This window comes from Amphibalanus amphitrite, unplaced genomic scaffold, assembly GCF_019059575.1.
Source record: "Amphibalanus amphitrite isolate SeventyFive unplaced genomic scaffold, NRLGWU_Aamphi_draft 001644F_arrow, whole genome shotgun sequence".
Lineage (NCBI taxonomy): Eukaryota > Metazoa > Arthropoda > Thecostraca > Balanomorpha > Balanidae > Amphibalanus > Amphibalanus amphitrite.
The window spans coordinates 75051-94509 of record NW_024883137.1 but is presented as its reverse complement, the minus strand read 5'-3'; the positions used below and the strand labels follow the sequence as shown (position 1 = coordinate 94509).

The 19459-nt window shown below is 50.3% G+C and overlaps 1 protein-coding gene across 2 annotated transcripts; it reads right to left on the bottom strand.

Annotated features, from left to right (window-relative positions):
* Positions 1-2258: 2258 nt before the first annotated feature.
* LOC122374348 lies at positions 2259-9412 on the bottom strand. 2 transcript variants are annotated; one of them, XR_006255201.1, is made up of 2 exons: positions 2506-9412; positions 2259-2354 (listed from the first exon to the last, which is right to left on the bottom strand). XR_006255201.1 is itself a non-coding variant. In XM_043353037.1 (2 exons), the coding sequence occupies exon 2, from the start codon at positions 8816-8818 to the stop codon at positions 3212-3214; it is 5607 nt and encodes a 1868-aa protein (XP_043208972.1). In that variant the 5' UTR covers positions 8819-8973; positions 9125-9412; the 3' UTR covers positions 2300-3211. The 2 variants fall into 2 exon arrangements, 1 of the variants encoding a protein (XP_043208972.1); XM_043353037.1 differs by having other exon boundaries at positions 2300-8973; positions 9125-9412.
* Between the last annotated feature and the right edge of the window lie 10047 nt (positions 9413-19459).

Here is a 19459-nt window from a genome sequence, read left to right as displayed (position 1 = left end):
CGCCATCAAATGGCATTTTAAGATAGTTTGACGCAGTTTGACTTTAGTTATGCTTGGGCCAGTACTTTGGATGAGGCTCTGAAGATCGTTTCTCTTGGGACACTCAAGCAGGCACGTAGTACGTACCCAGGATTTCGCCCAGGAGGGGGCCGCCTGCTCTCAAAGGGGCCCACGGGTCACCCGGATGCCGCTGTCAACCCAGGCAGGGGCGTATCCAGAATCTTTCGATGAGGGGATTGGACACAGTGGGTCCGGTCCCCCCTTGCAGACGGGCCCCTCTGTCCGTCTGTCTGTCTGTCTGTCTAAGTCCGAGAAAATGTGCAAAATTGGCAGGTAAAAATATCATTTCTTGCTTGAGAAGTATGCATAAAATGCACGGTATTTTATGAGGAAGTGAAGCGAGCGAGCGCCTCAGAGTCACCTGTGTTAGTCCCTCAGAGGTGTCGGTAAAAGGCTATCAGATGCGCTGGTGTAGGGTCCTCACAGGCGCCGTTGTGAGGGCCTTAGGGCTTAGAGACACTGGTGGGGGCCATCACTTAGGCGTGTCGGGGGCCCGGGGCCCTGAAAGTTACTGGTGGCCCTTCATAGGCCGGCAAGGGGCCCTCAGAGGTCGGTAAGAGGCCCTCAGAGTCGCTTGTAAGTGACCGTCAGATGCGCTGCATAGGGCCCTCGGAGGCGCCGGTGTGGGGGCTCTCAGAGCCGCCGAAGTAGGCCCTTAAAAGGCACTGGTGTGGGGCCCTTAGAGGTGGCAGTGGAGGCCCTCGCAGGCGCCGTTGTGAGGGCCCTCAGAAACACCGGTGTGGGCCGTGGGGCCATAGCAAACGGGTATGAGACCCTTACAGCTGATCTCTCATTAGCCTTCAAGGACCCTCAGAGGCCGGCAAGGTCCCTCAGAACCTGGCGTGAGGCCCCTCTGGAGATAAGTGTGGCTACAGAAGAAAGAGCCCATGGGGTGTTCTCACAAGCCCTGTGGTCTCCTTTCCAGTTGAAGCGTTGCCAGCGCGGGCCCTCTGCCGCCAATTGGCACCGCAGGTCCTCTCGGGCCCGAGGGGACCCTAAACCCTAAAACGGACACGTGCCCCCTCGCCCCTGGCCATACCATTGAATCCAAGTGATCACGGGCCGTTCAGGTAATCAGGGGCCTCTCAGGTGACCAGGGGCCTTTCAATTGACCAGGGCCTTTCAATTGCCCAGGGGTCTTTCAATTGACCGGGGCCCACCAGGTGACCAGGGAACCCTTTGATAACCAGGGGACGGTTATACCAGGGGCTCCACGGGTAACTAAGGGCCTTAATGTGACTGCAGGGGCCCTTCATATAACCAGGTACACTCCCCAGGTAAACATGGGCCCTTCAGGTGACCAGGGTTTCTTCAGACCACTGGCCATGGGTTACCCAGGGGATCAGGGGCCCCTCAGGTAGCTAGGGGCCCTTTAGATAACTAGGGGCCCCTCAGGTAGCTAGGGGCCCTTTAGATAACTAGGGGCCCCTCAGGTAACCAGGGGCCCTCAGATAATCAGGGGTCCCTCATATACCAAGAGGCCCCACTGGTAACCAGGGGCCTCTCAGAAAATCAGGGGCTCTCAGGCAATCACGAGCCCCTTAGGTAATCAGGGGCCCCTCAGGTAGGCAGGGCCCCTCAGGAAACCAGGGGCCCCTCAGGAAACCAGGGGCCCCTCAGGAAACCAGGGGCCCCTCAGGTAACCATGGGCCCCTCAGATAACAAGGGCCACTCAGGTTAACAGGGGCCCCGTAGCCAGGGGTCCCTCAGGTAACCAGGAGTCGTTCAGATAACCAGGGACCAATCAGGTAACCAGGGTCCCCTCAGATAACCAGGGGCCCCTCAGATAACCATGGGCCCCTCAGATAACCAGGGGCCACTCAGGTAACCAGGGGCCCCTCAGCTAGCCAGGGACCCTCAGGTGACCAGGGGGACCCTCAGGTAACCAGGGCGCCCCTCAGGGTCCCCATGGCCCCCCTTGGGTACGTCACTGCACTCAAGTGACCCAAAGGGCCCACTTGCATGTTTGGTGCCAAAGGGGGAGGCCATGGCCTCTTGGCCTCCCCCCTGGATACGCCACTGAGTCACAATAAGACTCCACATTTGCAACGTTAATCCCTACCTAAAAATATATATATATATATATATATATATATGTTACGGGCCAAGTGCGAAGGCTAGTCCGTTTGCGAACGGACTAGTCCATTCGCGAATGGACTAGGCCGTTTGCGAATGGCGGTCCGTTCGCAAACGGGCTAGTCCGTTTGCGAATGGCCGGCCATTCGCGAATGGTGTCGCCGCCGAAGAAGAGTGTTATATGAAACGCGATGTGTTTGGTGTATTCCAATCGGTTTCTGAAACAACAACAGCAACAAAACACCACTTAATTTCGGGTTTGACGTGCCAAGGTAAACATTCTGCTGGAAAGCACTTACATACCTATTATCATACAATAACGACAACTCTACACTGATCTATGAAATAAATTTAAAAGGCTCCGCTTACCAAACGTTGCACGCCACTCCGTTTCGTTTCGTTTCTTCGGCGATGGTTTCGCTCGTTTCGTTCGTTTCGCTATACAATGTATCAATATTGAATTAAACAAGAACTGCAAAACAATAGATATTTCTTGGATTTTCGATCAGATCACAGTCAAATCAAATAAAGCAAATCAATTCAAGTCCACTTTCAGCCCTATTTTTTCGTTTCTCTATCACATGTAAATAGTTATTTTTTTTTTCAAATCAAATTTTCTCGTGCTAACTATTCGTCACCTCCGTCAGCTATTTGAGGTCGCGACACCCTCCCCCGCCAGTGGTCCGCTTGAGCAGGAACATGACATTGGCCAGGCTCGCGACCAGTGTGTCCTTGTCTTCAGTCCCGGGTCAGGTGCAGTTCTTGGTTGGAGAGAAGGGAACGCTAGCTGGATGGCAGCGGCCTGCCAGCTGCCACTGCCTGGTCGCCTCGTGATGCTGGGCAAATCATCTGATGTCCTCCTCTTGACCTCCAGTCCGACGGCTCCAAAGACGGTTGCAGGAAGCCGGAACTGTCATGCTGTGATGTATCGATTTATGTGACTTGTAATGATTAATGATGAATAGTGTTTATGTACAGTGCGGGCGTATGAAGTTAACAGGTTGCATCAACCTCTGCCTAACGTCATGCAAGCTGCTCACTTGTGGCTGATGTATGTATGAGCTAACGAGTCAAATCACTCAGATTTTTCCAGAAGGCACACTTTATTTGCTGGTCGTCTGTATGTCGAACCGCTTCCGGTTTTCAGCTCTACAGAGCGGACATAACCATCTTCGCCTGTAAAGGCTCGGGTGACGGCCGCAAGTGGCCAGTAGCCGCGTGGAGTTTCATCATCTACCATCAAGACCACGTCCCCCTCCCGAAGATTCTCGGATGCTTGAGTCCACTTCTCACGGCGCATCAAGGTCGGGAGGTACTCCTTTCTCCACCTTCGCCAGAAGTGGTTAGCGAGCACTTGCGAATGTCGCCATCTCTTTCTACTCAGCAGTGCCGAATCATCGAACATTCCTGGTGGAAGAAACACTTCTGGATAGCCGAGTAGGAAGTGACGTGGAGTGAGAGGCTCAGGATCGTTTGCGTCACCACTACAATATGTGATCGGCCGGCTATTCAGAACGCTTTCCACTTCTACTAGCACAGTGCTAAGTACTTCATTGGAGACGATCTGATTTCCTAGGACGACACGAAGAGATCGCTTCACAGAAGCTACCAGACGTTCCCACACGCCACCCATGTGGCTAGCGGTTGGAGGGTTGAAGTGCCATTCAATATGGTCTTGACTCAGCCAGTCCAAGATCTGCGACTGGTTCCAATCTCGAATAAGGCTCCTCAGCTCCTTCTCGCCTGCAACAATATTGGTCCCATTGTCTGAGTAGATGACTGATGGCTTGCCCCTGCGACCAAAGAAGCGTCGAAGACCCATCAAGAAGCTATCTGTGTCCATTGACTCCACTATCTCCAAGTGGAGAGCTCTCGTGCTCAAGCAAGTTATCAGGAGAACCCAACGCTTCTCAGTCTTGCGGAACCTTTTAACTGGCAATGGGCCCAAGAAGTCAAGACCTACGCGGCGAAACGGGCGAGTAGTGTCAAATCTATGACGCGGAAGGTCTGACATCTTGGGCTGAATCGGTCGTGCTCTACGGTTGCGACAAAACGCACATGCGTGCAATATTCTTTTGACAGTAGACCTGGCTTTCGGTATCCAGTATTGCTGACGAAGTTCACTCAGCGTGTGATCGACTCCGGCATGCAGCACTCGCTGATGTGCATCGTAAATGATCAGCCGCGTAACCTCGCCATCGTTGCTCAAGATAGCTGGATGGCGAGTCGCCTCAGGAACTGGGGCGTTGGACAGACGCCCTCCGGCTCGGAGAACACCTACATCGTCTAGAAATGGCGATAAATCAGCCAGCCGGCTTGAGGAGCTCACCGAACCAGTGGCCTGCACCATCTCAATATCTTCTGCGAAACATTGTCTCTGTGCTTCAATCAATATTGTGTCGTTCGCACGCTGGATCTCCAGACCAGTCAGAGGAGTGTGAACTCGTTCACTCTTCGTTACCGTTGCCTTCAGGTTTGTCATGAACCTGTTGACCCATGCCACTATCCTCTTATATTTTCGCCATGAAGAAAATCGCGCAGGATCTGGCAACACCGGCTGAAAAAGCTGAGTGCTCAAGACAAGTAGCGGACTCCTTAATTCAGGATCAGCTGCATCAAGATCTGGCAGCATCTTGTTCTGTCCCGGCCAAGTCATCGGTATTTTCCGAAGAAAATCGGGACCGTTCCACCATGAAGACAGGTCACAGAGTGCGGCCCCCGAGACGCCGCGTGAGCAGGCGTCCGCAGGATTCAGTTCACCGGGGATGTGATGCCAATCATCTGGGCTCGATGAACCGTGTATTTCCGACACACGGTTTGCCGTGAACGTATGGAAACGCCGGCTCTCTTGCTGGATATAGGCGAGCACGATTTTGCTGTCAGTCCAATAATAACAGCGAGAGAATCTGTAATTCATCGACTGTTTGATGGATTCGGCTAGTCGGCAGGCGAGGACTGCCGCTTGCAGCTCCAGTCGAGCTATGGTTAACTGCTTCAGTGGTGCCAATCTCGTCTTTGCCATTATGAAGGAGCACACCACTTCACGCTCTCCTTCGGCATCCTCAGCCGTCATTCTGACATATGCCACGGCACCGAATGCTGCCTCTGAAGCATCGCAGAATACATGAAGTTCATATTCTTCAGGTTCTTGAGACAGACCGGTCTTGTAGCAACGAGGAATTGCTATACTTTCGAGGCAGGGGAGCTCTGTCAGCCAAGAGCGAAAGTCATGAAGTTCTGTATCGCGTAGCATGTCATCCCATCCGTATTTCAGGGACCATAGGCGCTGAACGAGCACTTTGGCACGAATTGTGAAAGGCGCGACAATCCCGAGGGGGTCAAAAATCATCGATACTCGCCGAAGAACTCCCCGCTTTGTCTCAGGGACCTCTTTATCACGATGCTTCACCCCAATGGTATCGGCTTGGGGAGACCAAACGCAGCCTAACGCTCTTTCGCAGCCCTGCTGATGACGTGAGAGGTCTACAGTAGATGGATTAGCAGTGGCAGCCGGTGAGTCGTCAAGAGTCTCGGGGTGACTGCTCACCCACTTGGTTAAAACAAATCCCCCTCCGCTAACAATCTTCGTTACATTCTCTTGCGTATCTTTTGCTTCATCGACAGTCTTTTCGGAATGAAGGAAATCATCCATGTAGAAACTGCTGCGCACAGCTGCGGCTGCTCTCACACTGGTTGGAGAATCTGTCTGGTGGTCGTCAGCTGTTCTTCCAAGAACGTAGCTCGCCGCAGCTGGGCTACATCGAGCACCGAATACCGTCACAAGCATTCGGTATTGGTCAGGTGGCTTGGATGCGTCGCAGTCTCTCCATAAAAATGTGAGGGCAGGCTGATCTTCCTCACGCACCCTAACTTGATGAAACATTTCCGTTATATCCGCCATTAAGGCGACCCTTTCTTCCCGGAATCGCACGAGAATCCCCACCAGATTCTGCAAGAGGTCGGGACCAGTTAGCAACTGCTCATTCAGGGAGGTTCCTTTGTAACTTGCGGCTGCGTCAAAAACAACGCGTATCTTCGCTTTATTGGGGTTGGAAACCCCATGGTGGGGTAAGAACCAAGTTTTGGGAGTTTTATCCAGCATTTCTTCATTTGTTAACTTGCGGGCATGACCCTTGCGCACATACCCCATCAGCACCTCTTTGTATGCCTCTGCTTTCTCCGGTTGCCTATTAAGGCTCCTTTCGGTGGACAGCAAGCGACGAAAGGCTGCATTGTAATTGTTCGGCATTCGGACCTCATCTGATTTCCATAAAAGTCCCACTTCGTAATGATTTCCTACTTTCCTGGTTTTCTCTGTCAAAATCTGCATTGCCCTTCTGTCTTCGACAGACAACGAATATTTGTCTTCATACTTTGTCCCAAAGGACTCAGTGCTCCACCACATTTGCAGGTCATGCATTGCTTCGTTTGTTTCTGTCTGATAAATGCAAAACACTTGCTTCATGTGTTCCGGTACGATGCTATTGATCGATCCAGTTAACGCCCAGCCAAATGCTGTTTTTACGGCGACTGGTTCTCCGGGCTTGCCCACTCTGGCCTCTCGTTGTAACACTGCTTCAATAGTGTTGGCCCCCAAGAGAAGCTCGACTCTCTGGCCATTGTAGCCTGCTATGTTGAGACCTTTTAGATGTTCCCAGTCTTGCATTCGCTGTTCAAGATAAGGGGTCTTCAGGTGCAGATCAGGAACGGAAAACACTTCGGAAACGAGTATGGGGTCGTTATATGGCCCTTCAATGGGTAAAAGGGTTAACTTCACCCGCTGGGAGCTCTGTGTTGTCCCGCATCCCCTGACCGTCTGGAGTTGAATGCCCTGAGTATCTCCTGTTATATTTAGATCCCGTAGAACCTCGGCGCAACACAGGGACGTCTGAGCACCTGGGTCAAGCAAAGCATTAACCGTCCTTGTCCGTCCTTGTTCACCCATGATTCTGACTCGAACAACTTGCAACAGAGTAGTGGCATGCCGATCTGTTTTGCACGCGGCTGCGATGACGCGAGTCGTGTCATCTTCACCAGGATTATTGTCATTGTTTGTCTCACCGACTAACGTAGGACGGCTCAGTCTTCGGCTACCGTGGAGCAGGCGGTGATGGCGAACCCTACAGCCATCAATTCCGCACGGTCTTGCCAGTCTGCAATGTCTTGACTTGTGTCCTGTTTTAAGACAATAAAAACATGTGTTTGATGACATCACGAACTCCGCTCTGCTGTCAACACCTTTCTCCAGAAACAGGGGGCACGAGTCCAGTCTATGCTGCTCTCCACAAGATATGCATACGCTATAGCTAACGACGTCCGTGTTAAAGGCAGTTCTTCTTGTTGACGTCGTTTCAGCCCCAGATTTCCTTGCTTTCATCGCTCTGTTGTCTTCAGTCGATACTGTTTCAAAATTAATGGCCACTCTCACTTGCCGCTGTAGCCACATATCAAGATCCACCAGGGTCGGTCTTACAGGTTCCAAATTCAAAACGTGTTGTCCCCAATCTTTCTTCAACTCCAGGGGTAGCTTCTTGACCACACTGCGGAGATTTTCTGAACTTCGCAAGTCATCATCATACCCCATGTTCTGCAGGACAGAAACAGCCGAATGTAGAACTGCATGGAACTGATCCATAGACTCGGCATCAAGATATCTTGGCGATGGGCACTTGAATATAGCTGTCATGTTTGCGTGAACTACGTCTTCTTGTCTTCCATACCGATTTTCCAAAGCCTTCAAAGCTGCTTTGTACAGTCGGCCATCATATAACATACCAGCTATAGTTGTCTGAGCCGAACCGACTACTGCACCCTGCAAGTGTGCCATTTTCTCTGTCTCCGATAGATGAGGCTGATTTCCGACCAGGGTTTGAAACAAAGAGAACCATTTCGGCCATTCTCCTGGAGCACCACTAAACTTCGTCAGCTCCAGTCGGGGAAGGTTTCTCAAGAAGTTGTCTGTGTAGCTGGGTCGCGGAGCCTCCGGTTCTCCCATCAACGACTGTTGGGCTGCGTCAGAATGGGAAAGGGAAACTCTAGAGGCTGGATTGACCTTTCCAAACTCTTCAACGCCACGGCCATCATTGCCTTCTTCATCGGCAGTCTTTTCCTCAATAAAATCATGTCGGCGCTCCCAGGTGAGTTCAGATTCTGCAGCCAAGGTGAGTTTCGCCTCGAGTTCAGCCGCTGCTCGCGCTTCCTTTGCATCTTCCAGCTGGTTTGCTCTCTTCATCTCTTCTTCCTGTCTCTCTCGTTCATGTCTTCTTTTCAGTTGCTCCAATTCAAACTCCTTCATTTTCAAAGTAACTTCGGCCTTCCTTGAAGCGGAAGACAATTGAGACGTTTTAGAACATTGTGAACCGCCAGCTACAGACTCTGGTTCGTCCTTTCGTTCCGATAAATATTGTTGCACTTGAATCATCGTCTCTTCATATTGTCGCTCTGCCTCTTGTTTATATCTTTGGGCCTTTTCCAGAGCATCAGCGTCTTCAAGTGTCTCAATATACTTGTCAGAGAGAATCTCCACATTTAGAAACGCTTCATCTAACTCAGGCATCAGTTTTAGTACATCTGTCCTGCTCCCCTTGGCATTAATCATTACTAGTGCCCGACGCCTTACTCGTGTGAGCTTTGCTAGCGCATATTTGCGTTTTTGTTTGACCTGATCCGTGGTTTCAGACATATTGAGAATGCAACGTGTTTTGGGAAATAAGGCAATGCAGTGGCTGAAGAACTGTCCGTGTTTAAGCTACTGTTGTTTGTGAACGTTTGAAACTGTCGCCGCCGAAGAAGAGTGTTATATGAAACGCGATGTGTTTGGTGTATTCCAATCGGTTTCTGAAACAACAACAGCAACAAAACACCACTTAATTTCGGGTTTGACGTGCCAAGGTAAACATTCTGCTGGAAAGCACTTACATACCTATTATCATACAATAACGACAACTCTACACTGATCTATGAAATAAATTTAAAAGGCTCCGCTTACCAAACGTTGCACGCCACTCCGTTTCGTTTCGTTTCTTCGGCGATGGTTTCGCTCGTTTCGTTCGTTTCGCTATACAATGTATCAATATTGAATTAAACAAGAACTGCAAAACAATAGATATTTCTTGGATTTTCGATCAGATCACAGTCAAATCAAATAAAGCAAATCAATTCAAGTCCACTTTCAGCCCTATTTTTTCGTTTCTCTATCACATGTAAATAGTTATTTTTTTTCAAATCAAATTTTCTCGTGCTAACTATTCGTCACCTCCGTCAGCTATTTGAGGTCGCGACAAATGGCCTAGGCCGTTTGCGAACGGACGGGTTTGTGGCGTTGCACTTAGCCGCCGGAAGCATGGATCCTCGGATTGGGGTACGATTCCGAATGAATGGGGGACCGCTGGTCGATGCAGGGGCGTCGCCGACGGGGGGGGGGGTCGGAGGGGTCCGGACCCCCCCCCCCCCCCCCCCACACACACACATTCTTGAAAATATGCCGGTCCGACGCCCCCCCTCCCCCCCACACACACACACTTTTGGCCACGAAAATCGATCAAGAATAAAATAAAATATTTTAAAAACGATTTTGGTGCATTCTCAAAATAAAATTGTCTAAATCCGAGCAGTTTTCAGTATTTAGTGGGGATTACTTTGACTGACCGTCCGACCAGATCCCCTAGTCGAAAATCCGTGGCGACGCCACTGCGTCTATATGTTTAGTTTGTTCTCCGGAGCAGATCTGCGAGCTGGCGCAACTCTGGGTTAAGGTCTTCACAGTCACACACGTGGTCCATTCGGGATGCGACTTTCCGCTGAACCTTGCACAACGCGGAAATTATAGCAACGTGTTGCCGCTGGCCAGGCTTCGGCCACCGATCTGGATCTGGGGAGGTCAAATATCCCCGTGACCTTCGAACAGCGGAGAGTCGCGTGGTGTGCGGAGACCATTAGTACCGTGCTCCGGGCTCCCCGCTGATGACCCGACCTGACCTTGGTCGAGTTTGTGGCGCTCGATTCATTCTGCTCTGGTGTGGTGTACCTCTGGTGTGGTGCGGCTTGTGTGTGGTGAGTGCGGTGTGGTGAGTGATCGAAAAACTGTTGTGTTGCATTGCATTTAACAATACGCGCACTGGAGGGGGGGGGTGCTTTCAACCCCCCTGTGGTTTTTCACAGATCACGAGAAAACGGCGGCGCGCAGCAAAGCCAAATTTTGTATACCTTTTCTCCCATATTCTGCGCACATTGTGTGAAAATGCTGACTCCAGATGACCTAAGGTCAGGTCACCAGGCCAGGTTAAGTGACGCCGGTTGAGTTACCAATACTTTGCACGCATCATTTCACACGGGACTTTGCACATACGAAGTTGACTTGCCAAGTTGACGTCACTTTGCTGGATATTTCGCACTTGGCCTGACTTCGCACTTGGACTGGGAGCATAAACGCCCGTCCATTCGCAAACGGCCTAGGCCAACTGCAATAACGCACATGGACTAGTCCATTCGCAAACGGCCTAGTCCAAGTGCGTTATCGCACTTGGACTAGGCCATTCCAAGTGCGATAACGCACTTGGACTAGGCCGTTTGCGAATGGACTAGTCCATGTGCTTTATTGCAGTTGGCCTAGGCCGTTTGCGAATGGACGGGCGTTTATGCTCCCAGTCCAAGTGCGAAGTCAGGCCAAGTGCGAAATATCCAGCAATACAAATTCTGTATTCTGTGTGAAAAACCACAGGGGGGGGGGGTTGAAAGCAACCCTGCAGTGCGCGTATTGTTAAATGCAATGCAACACAACAGTTTTTTTCGAACACTCACCGCACCGCACTCACTACACACAAGCCGCACCGTCCCGGTACACCACACCAGAGCAGAATGAATCGAGCGCCACAAACTCGACCAAGGTCAGGTCGGGTCATCAGCGGGGAGCCCGGAGCACGGTACTAATGGTCTCCGCACACCACGCGACTCTCCGCTGTTCGAAGGTCACGGGGATATTTGACCTCCCCAGATCCAGATCGGTGGCCGAAGCCTGGCCAGCGGCAACACGTTGCTATAATTTCCGCGTTGTGCAGGGTTCAGCGGAAAGTCGCATCCCGAATGGTCTGGGTGTGTGGAGACCTTAACCCAGAGTTGCGCCAGCTCGCAGATCTGCTCCGGAGAACAAACTAAACATATAGACGCAGTGGCGTCGCCACGGATTTTCAACTAGGGGATCTGGTCGGACGGTCAGTCAAAGTAATCCCCACCAAATACTGAAAACTCCTCGGATTTAGACAATTTTATTTTGAGAATGCACCACAATCGTTTTTAAAATATTTTATTTTATTCTTGATCGATTTTCGTGGCCAAAAGTGTGTGTGTGGGGGGGGGGGAGGGGGGGGGCGTCGGACCGGTACATTTTCAAGAGTGTGTGTGTGTGTGGGGGGGGGTCCGGACCCCTCCGACCCCCCCCCCCCCCCGTCGGCGACGCCCCTGCATCGACCAGCGGTCCCCCATTCATTCGGAATCGTACCCCAATCCGAGGATCCATGCTTCCGGCGGCTAAGTGCAACGCCACAAACCCGTCCGTTCGCAAACGGCCTAGGCCATTCGCGAATGGCCGGCCATTCGCAAACGGACTAGTCCGTTTGCAAACGGACCGCCATTCGCAAACGGCCTAGTCCATTCGCGAATTGACTAGTCCGTTCGCAAACGGACTAGCCTTCGCACTTGGCCCGTAACATATATATTGCATCGCATCCATTCCGGTCCTATGCTGGGCGTATTCCAGCAACTGTGAGATATCACTCGGTAACAGAGCTAAGATACTATACGAATACTGCATGGGGGAGCGGGCAATAGCAAAAAATATTGCCCGATGTGACGTCACTGTCGCCCGAGGGTGAAGACCGAAACAAGTGCTATTGCCCGAGGCGAAGCCGAGGGCAATAGCACTTGTGGAGGTCTTCACCCGAGGGCGACAGTGACGTTACAGAGGGCAATATTTTTGCTATTGCCCGCTCCCCCATGCAGTATTCGTTTTATTACATGGCCAACTCTCGGAATCTTTACTTAGTAGGTACCTACTCATTCATCCCGTAATAAAAAAATATCCAAACACAAATATCATGGTACAATTGAATGTATTGGATATACAATCATAGCCACGTCACATGTCTACGGCACACACTTAGTTGTTTTCTGTTTTCTGTTTCTGTTTTCTGTTTCACGCCGTACTTGAGAGTGTGGAGACTCTTCGATTTGTAGCGTTCGCCGTCCTTGCGTTTTACAGTAATGAAGAACTCCTTCACAGCGTTGTCCAGGACATCGTTACTGTGCATGCAGCTTTCAACAGATATGCCTTTTACTTGTAAGAACTCAATGAAGACGTCTTCTGCTGATTTAATCACCTTTTTAGTGCCCTGAGCCCTGCGCGATGAAAATAGCTCATCCAATTCATGCGGCTCCAACAAATTAAATCGGGGCATTTAAACCTTGATTTGAACGGACATGTTCAAATGACGGCCCAGTTCTAGATGACTTGACTAGCCAATCACGAAATCAAACTGAACAGTCTGAGAAAACGACGATAAAATTACGACATTTGAATTTTTGTTCAAACACCATTGCGCGCATAGAGATCTTATATACATAGAGATGACATGCACTTAAAATCGTGGCGATTCAGTGGGTCTTTTTAAGCAACTTATTTTCAGCCAGTAGCGTGCCAATATGGCTGAGGCATTGTTAGTCTGAAGAAATTATTACGTAGCGAGCGAAGCAAGCGTAGTCTTTCGTAGATTAACGGAAATTTCTGAGTATGAGCGGCCGGCCGGCCGTGGTTACGCTTTTGCGAGGCTTATATCTCTGCAACCACTTGACCGATTTACATTCGATGATTTTTATAGGGTAGCTTCATTCCTTCTACCAAGTATTGGACTATTCTCGATGCATGTGGGTGACCGCTTATGCACGTGCCACGTGCAAAACGAAGAGGTGTCAGTTTTGCAATTGTTGCAATATCTTGGTAACTACTTGGCCGATTGCGCTGAAAGTTGGTATGTAGGTAGGCACCCACTAGGTAATGCATATCCATGTGCCACAGTTGGGGTGCTGCTGCACGTGCGCACGTGCAGGGGTCGATTCCAGATCTCGAGAACGGCTGAAGCGATTGTGCTGAAATTTGGTACATGGTTAGGGACCAGTTAGTAGGTTGCCGTGCAAAAGTCAGTTGTGACCCATTTTGCACGTGTGCACGTGCAGGGTGCCGCTTCCAGATCTCGAGAACGGCTGGGCCGATTGCGCTTTAATTTGGCACATCGCTAGGGACCGGTTAGTAGGGTGCAGTGCACAAGTTAGTTGGAGGTGTCCCTTGCAAATTCGCTTGTCCAAGGCCCACCCTCTCGCTAGCTCCGTTGGTCGCCCCAAAAGGCGTTTTACTGGTTAAAATATTGCTGTTCTTTCCTAGCTGATTTCATTCCTGTGGTAAGCAATGAAATTTGTAGCATGATTTCATTTTGTGTTTTTATTGAATTCCTTAAAAGCTCGCCTAAAAACATTCTCTCTCATTCAGGCTCTCATCAACCCGGCAGGCGGTGGACCTCCCGGCCACCTTCCGCGCGGTGGGGGGGGGGGCATTTTTTTGCCCCCCTCCCGTATCTCCGAAACTACTGGACGGATCCGTAACATTCAAACGATGTTCGATAGCCCTGTCAAATTTGTCGACGGAACTCCAATTTCATTGACCCCGGGGTCACCGATGACGTCACAGGTCAGGTCACCAAGGGTCAGCACATGAACCAACTTTACTATTTACTATGGTTGTGCGATGCATGTTTTATGGCCCCCCTGACATGGTCCCCCCCCCCCAAAAAAAAAAACGGTTACAGGTCTAAGGTTATTTGGGTCAGGTTCATGGAATTTTCAGGGTAGGTTCCTTGAGATTTGGTTAAGTTTGGCGCTTTCGGTCAACCGTCGTGAAAACGGCTGTTTTGAACCTTTCTGAGCACGGTGCAAGCTCAAATATACATATGTTGCATGTTCCCATTCAATGATACATTAGCCCTCGCCGGACCTATTGGTTTTCTACATACGCGCCGGCCGGGGGGGGGGGGGGTTGGTACGATTTCCCTCGCCGTTTCGCCCCTGATGAAGCTAGAGCGTCGCGGAAGAAACAAGCGTGTGCGCCGTTACAAGACGCAGGGACTGGTACCCGATTTTAAGGTCTCATGAGGTCAGGTCAAGTGACCAAGGGCCAGGGTTCAGTTTTTCATAACTTCGCAAAAAAACGGTCGGAGAGCCGCGATTTTGGCATCATCGTGTTCGCCTCGCTCAGGCGCGTCGAATGGTATACTTTTTGCTCGGGTGAGGTCAACTTGAGGTGTTGACCTCGGGTCAAGGGCAGGTCAGCTCCCCAGATCACGAAGCTGGTTGAAAGAGGTCATGTTACATATTACTCGAATCGGCAGGTCTTGTGTATCATGTGTATCATGTATTACAACAATCACGAATGCCGGTTGGCCCTGGTGATGTTAAATCTGGTTCACACATCATGCACACATCAGTATCGCACATACACACAAGTACATACACACAAGTACATACCTACTCACATTACTACTGATTTTAGATTGAATCATTCTGCATTACTCATGAGCAATTTCAATTACAATCACGTTTACGCCGAATTTACATGTGTTTGAACGTTTTTCCGAAAATCTTCCGAAAGTCTTCCTGAGTTTATTGGTGGCTTTCCCGACTCGCTAACTCAATTTGATGGGGAGTTATTGATGAAAAACTCTAATGACCCAAGTATATAACTGCAATGAAAACCGTAAGCCTCATGCTAATAATTATATTCAAAATATAGGGCCAAGAAAATAAGACATGTTGGCCAAACTGACAAACTGATTTTTGTCAAACCGTCTTACGGTTTTCATTGCAGTTATATATGTAATCATGAGCCTCAAAACCGCGCTTTCTTTAATCAATGACCCAAGTGACCATAAATGACGCCACGCAATGTCAACAATGCAAAAGTGAAGCATCGGACCTTGCAAGGCGTGCAAGAAATCACGATTCCATGTGCTGGAGACAGTTTGAGATAGTTCTCAGTCGGCGCTAACATAGCAGTTTTCATTTTTCCCCATTGACTTATACCTAATGGTGAGATCACGTGGCCGACCTGACCTCATGTGATTAATAGTGAAAATCCGAGATATATGTACAAGTTGTGAGACCTCTGGATGATACTACATCCTGTAAGTTTCATCTCCCTGTGAAATTTCCTCTGGCACTGACGGCGTTGCGAAGTTGCGACATCTGAGGACTGTGCAGAGGTTCACTTATGACGTCACAGGTCAGTGACCTGACCTGACCTGAAAATGCAGTTGGTGTCACAAGATGCGGCTTGGATCAAAGGTCAGGTATGCCAAGTTTCAGCTCTCTATCGCCTGCGTGTTCGGAGCTATCGTGAAAAACCCTATAGGGAGGCGGCAGCCCCCCCCCCCCCCCGTCGGACGGCGAGGGTTAATGATACATGCAGTACCTGGTACGAGCATAAGGTTAAAACATGCCTAATTTCATTTCAATAATAACGCTCGAAAGCGTCACAGCTAGACAAAAAAGAAAAACTGTACTTAAAAATAAGCGGATGTGAACACAATCTCCTTGACCGAATCCTTACAAAATACAAGTCACGGGCCATGGCACCCCAGAAAACATTGCTTAAAAAGACCCACTGAATCGCCACGAAATCAAGTGCTTTAACATAGGCGTGTCATCTCTATGTATATAAGATCTCTATGATTGCGCGAGCAACTTACTATTGACCGTTGACATGGCAACCGCTTCTCACCTTCAGAAAGGTCAGTAACCTGACACTGAAAGGTCAGTAACCTGATGCCGGGCAATAGTAAAAAATATCTCATGCCAAATTAACACAGGAGCCATGTAATAAATATGAATACCACCTATCTGTGGCCCAGGACACAAGCTGATGCAACTCGGCCCAGACTCGCCACGGGTGCGGGCCGACCGCACTGAGATACTGACCTGCTGTCTCAGTGAGAGCCGTCTCCTGGAGATACGGAGCCGCCGCTCCGCTCCGGATAACTAGCCGGTATCTCCAGGGGATAGGGGGACACTCGGGCGGATAACTAGGTGATAACTAGGTGCAGTGTGAGCTGCTGAGGATGACAAAGTAGTCTGTGGACTCTGGGTGGGTACAACTGCTGGGACTGCCCCTCGGGTGGATGGCAACTGTTTGTTGTTTCGTGGGAACAAGTGCATGACGTAGCCATGCGGACACTGCAGACAGATCAGTGTTAGTACTTAGTATGATGCTCAGAGATTGGTGAAACGAGCTGCAAGGGTTTGTCCAGTTGCGTTATGTTTGGCATAGAAACTGGACTGGAGCTGGAAAACGCAGAAATCATAATAATCACAAGAAAAATGATATTGCATTACAACCTACGAAAGCTAAAGCTGATGTGAACAAAGTTTAAATAGCATCTTCACGGGAATGGAATTATTAGGATCTCTCTCTCTCTCTCTCTCTCTCTCTCTCTCTCTCTCTCTCTCTCTCTCTCTCTCTCTCTCTCTCTCTCTCTCTCTCTCTCTCTCTCTCTCTCTCTCTCTCTCTCTCTCTCTCTCTCTCTCTCTCTCTCTCTCTCTCTCTCTCTCTCTCTCTCTCTCTCTCTCTCTCTCTCTCTCTCTCTCTCTCTCTCTCTCTCTCTCTCTCTCTCTCTCTCTCTCTCTCTCTATCTCTCTCTCTCTCTCTCTCTCTCTCTCTCTCTTTCTCTTTCTCTCTTTCTCTCTTTCTCTCTTTCTCTCTTTCTCTCTCCCTCTCTCTCTCTCTGTTTTTTCCCCTCTCTCTCTCTCTCTCTCTCTCTCTCTCTCTCTCTCTCTCTCTCTCTCTCCTCTTTCCCAGACTGCTAGCACTAGCAAACACATCAGGTGGCATCAGCAGTCAATCACCAGCACCCCCCAGCATTCTCTCCTCTAAATACCGCACTGGATTCCACTACACTCGTCACCACACCTGACCTTGACTGAAGGTGTTAGCACCGAGCGGCTTCGAGTATTTTGTCTACAAATCATGTTACGCTCCACATCACCGGCGACAACCTTGAACACACCCCCAGTGATAGCCGGGCTCGGTGGTGTATGCATGTTTGTTTACTAGCAGTTGTTGACTGAAACACGGGAAGGCAGTCGCGCGGTAAGCAGTCTGCTCTCGAGACCAGCCATTGTGGGCTCCTCTGAGCCCCGTGAACTCGGGAAGTGCCGGCCGCACAATCGACCTGTTGTAGCGACGGTCGGCGGAGAGAGACTGGTGTTTGCTCGCGGTGGCGGCACGGGAGAGGGTACGCACGCGCTCGCCGCGTGTCCCCGGAACCAGCGCTGAAAGCTCTACCGGTGTCGGGCAGGGCCTGAGAAGGTGCTGAAGTGGCGGAACTGCCGGTGTACGTCATGTTCTGGGATTCTCTTCCAAGTTCCAAGGGAGTGGAGGTTCGAGTGGCTGGATGTCCAAGGTAAGGAAAAATTTACAGGATGTGAATAACACTTGATCTATTTGATATTATCTTAGACATTGTTACTAAGCTATGTCAATGGTCAATATCCAAATGAATGCAATTGAAATACAAATCAGAGACAGGTCGTAACACATTCAGAATGGTTGCTTTATTCTCTTAGGTAGGTAAATTTCTTTTGATGCCCATTTCATTTCATATATTCTGAGCTTTCCGAAATAAATTGTGGAACTACCACTGGGGGCGTGCGACATGCATGTGTAACTTAAATTATCTTCATCAATCATCCCGTGAGTTTACTCATGGGATACGAGCAAACTGACTCAGTTCAAAGCAGTCTGAACGAAATAGGTTAGGTAGGACATTCGGTCTACAACAGTATACTTACGTTTAGTTCAGTTTAGTGTAGGTATTTTGATAACCAATGACAAGAGCACCAGAAAAATAATCGCAGATTGGTGCAAAGGCAAAATGCAAAGCACCTTTCCTAAAAAAAAAACGAATAAACGAACAAAAAAAAAAGAAACTTGAAGACGAAATAACAGCAACAACAGGTCACGACGGTCACGTACTTTTGTGCGATGTAAGATACATGGAACTTGGTAGGCTTATAGGCCTGTAGTACGTCTCTGACTTATCGACCTCTGTGGGGATATCTTACATCAATCGTTGGAGAAGCTCATCTCTGTTCCACTTGTCCCAAACAGGCCCCACAACCCCGGCCAATATCTTAGATGGCTGAAACCTTCAGCCCTGCTCCTCTACAGCAGCTGTCCTTCCGAATTTCCGCCAGCCTTCTTCAACGGTCTGTCTCAGAGGCGCGGGAACTATTTTCAGACCGGGGGGAGGGGCACACCATAATAGAGATCAACCTAGGGTACCCCCAAATCTAGTTTTCTCACCGGCTTTAGGCCACTTATTTTTCTTATAAAAGAGAAACATCTGCAAAAAAGTGTGGTATTCCGTCTCAAAGTCGTGGGGCCGGGGCACCGCCCCCACGGCCCCAGAGTTAGAGGGGGGTCAGCTGCCCTTATTGCCCCCCCCCCCGGTGCCCGCGCCTATGGTCAGTCTGGATGAGCCCACAGCGTCTCCTGTAGGGACTAAGGAGGGACCGCCCTGCCCCGGTCGGCGGCACCGGCAGCCTGACTGGGCGTCCCGACGGGACTATCGTCCAATACCAAACGATCCACCCCGTCCCCGTGTCGCAATGGTCCACCGGCGGGGGCAGGGGAGCCGGCGGGGCGCCGCCAACGTCTCTGGGGCGCCGCCATCGCCGCCGGCGGCGCGGTCTTTGACCGCCGGAGAGAGGTCGGCAGTGGCGACACTGGACGGATGACAGTGGTGACGGCCAGGACGGCCAGCCGGCCCCTCGGCGAGTTTTAGGGGCTCCTCTTTTCGCGGAGCGGGCCAGGGTTACTCCACCCCACCCCTCACGGAGTGCAAGATAGAAGCCGACTGATGGGGCCGCGGAGACGCGGTCGATGGCCGGCTCACGGCGACGAGCGTCACCGACCAGAGGGTGCTTCTTCTTCTTGACAGACGGTGTCGACATCACCAAAAGGCCCCCTACGATTTATCACATCTTCTACTGGCTCCGATATGCTGGCAGACAGAAGCGGTGAAAGTAGATGGTAAACATTCGTCCGAGTTACAATATTTTTATTTGTCCCTGATGTGATGTCGTTTACCCTTTTATCAGTTGATTGTTCACGCTCGTGACACTAAAAAAAACGTTCACAAGCTTTCAACTCACTGGCGGATCCAGAGGGCATTTGGGGCAAATGCCCCCGCCGCGGCACCCGAAATGGATGGAGATTTGTTTTTTT

Coding starts and splice junctions, on each gene's coding strand:
- LOC122374348 (XM_043353037.1), bottom strand. CDS start 8,818: ATGTCTGAAACCACGGATCAGGTCAAACAAAAACGCAAATATGCGCTA.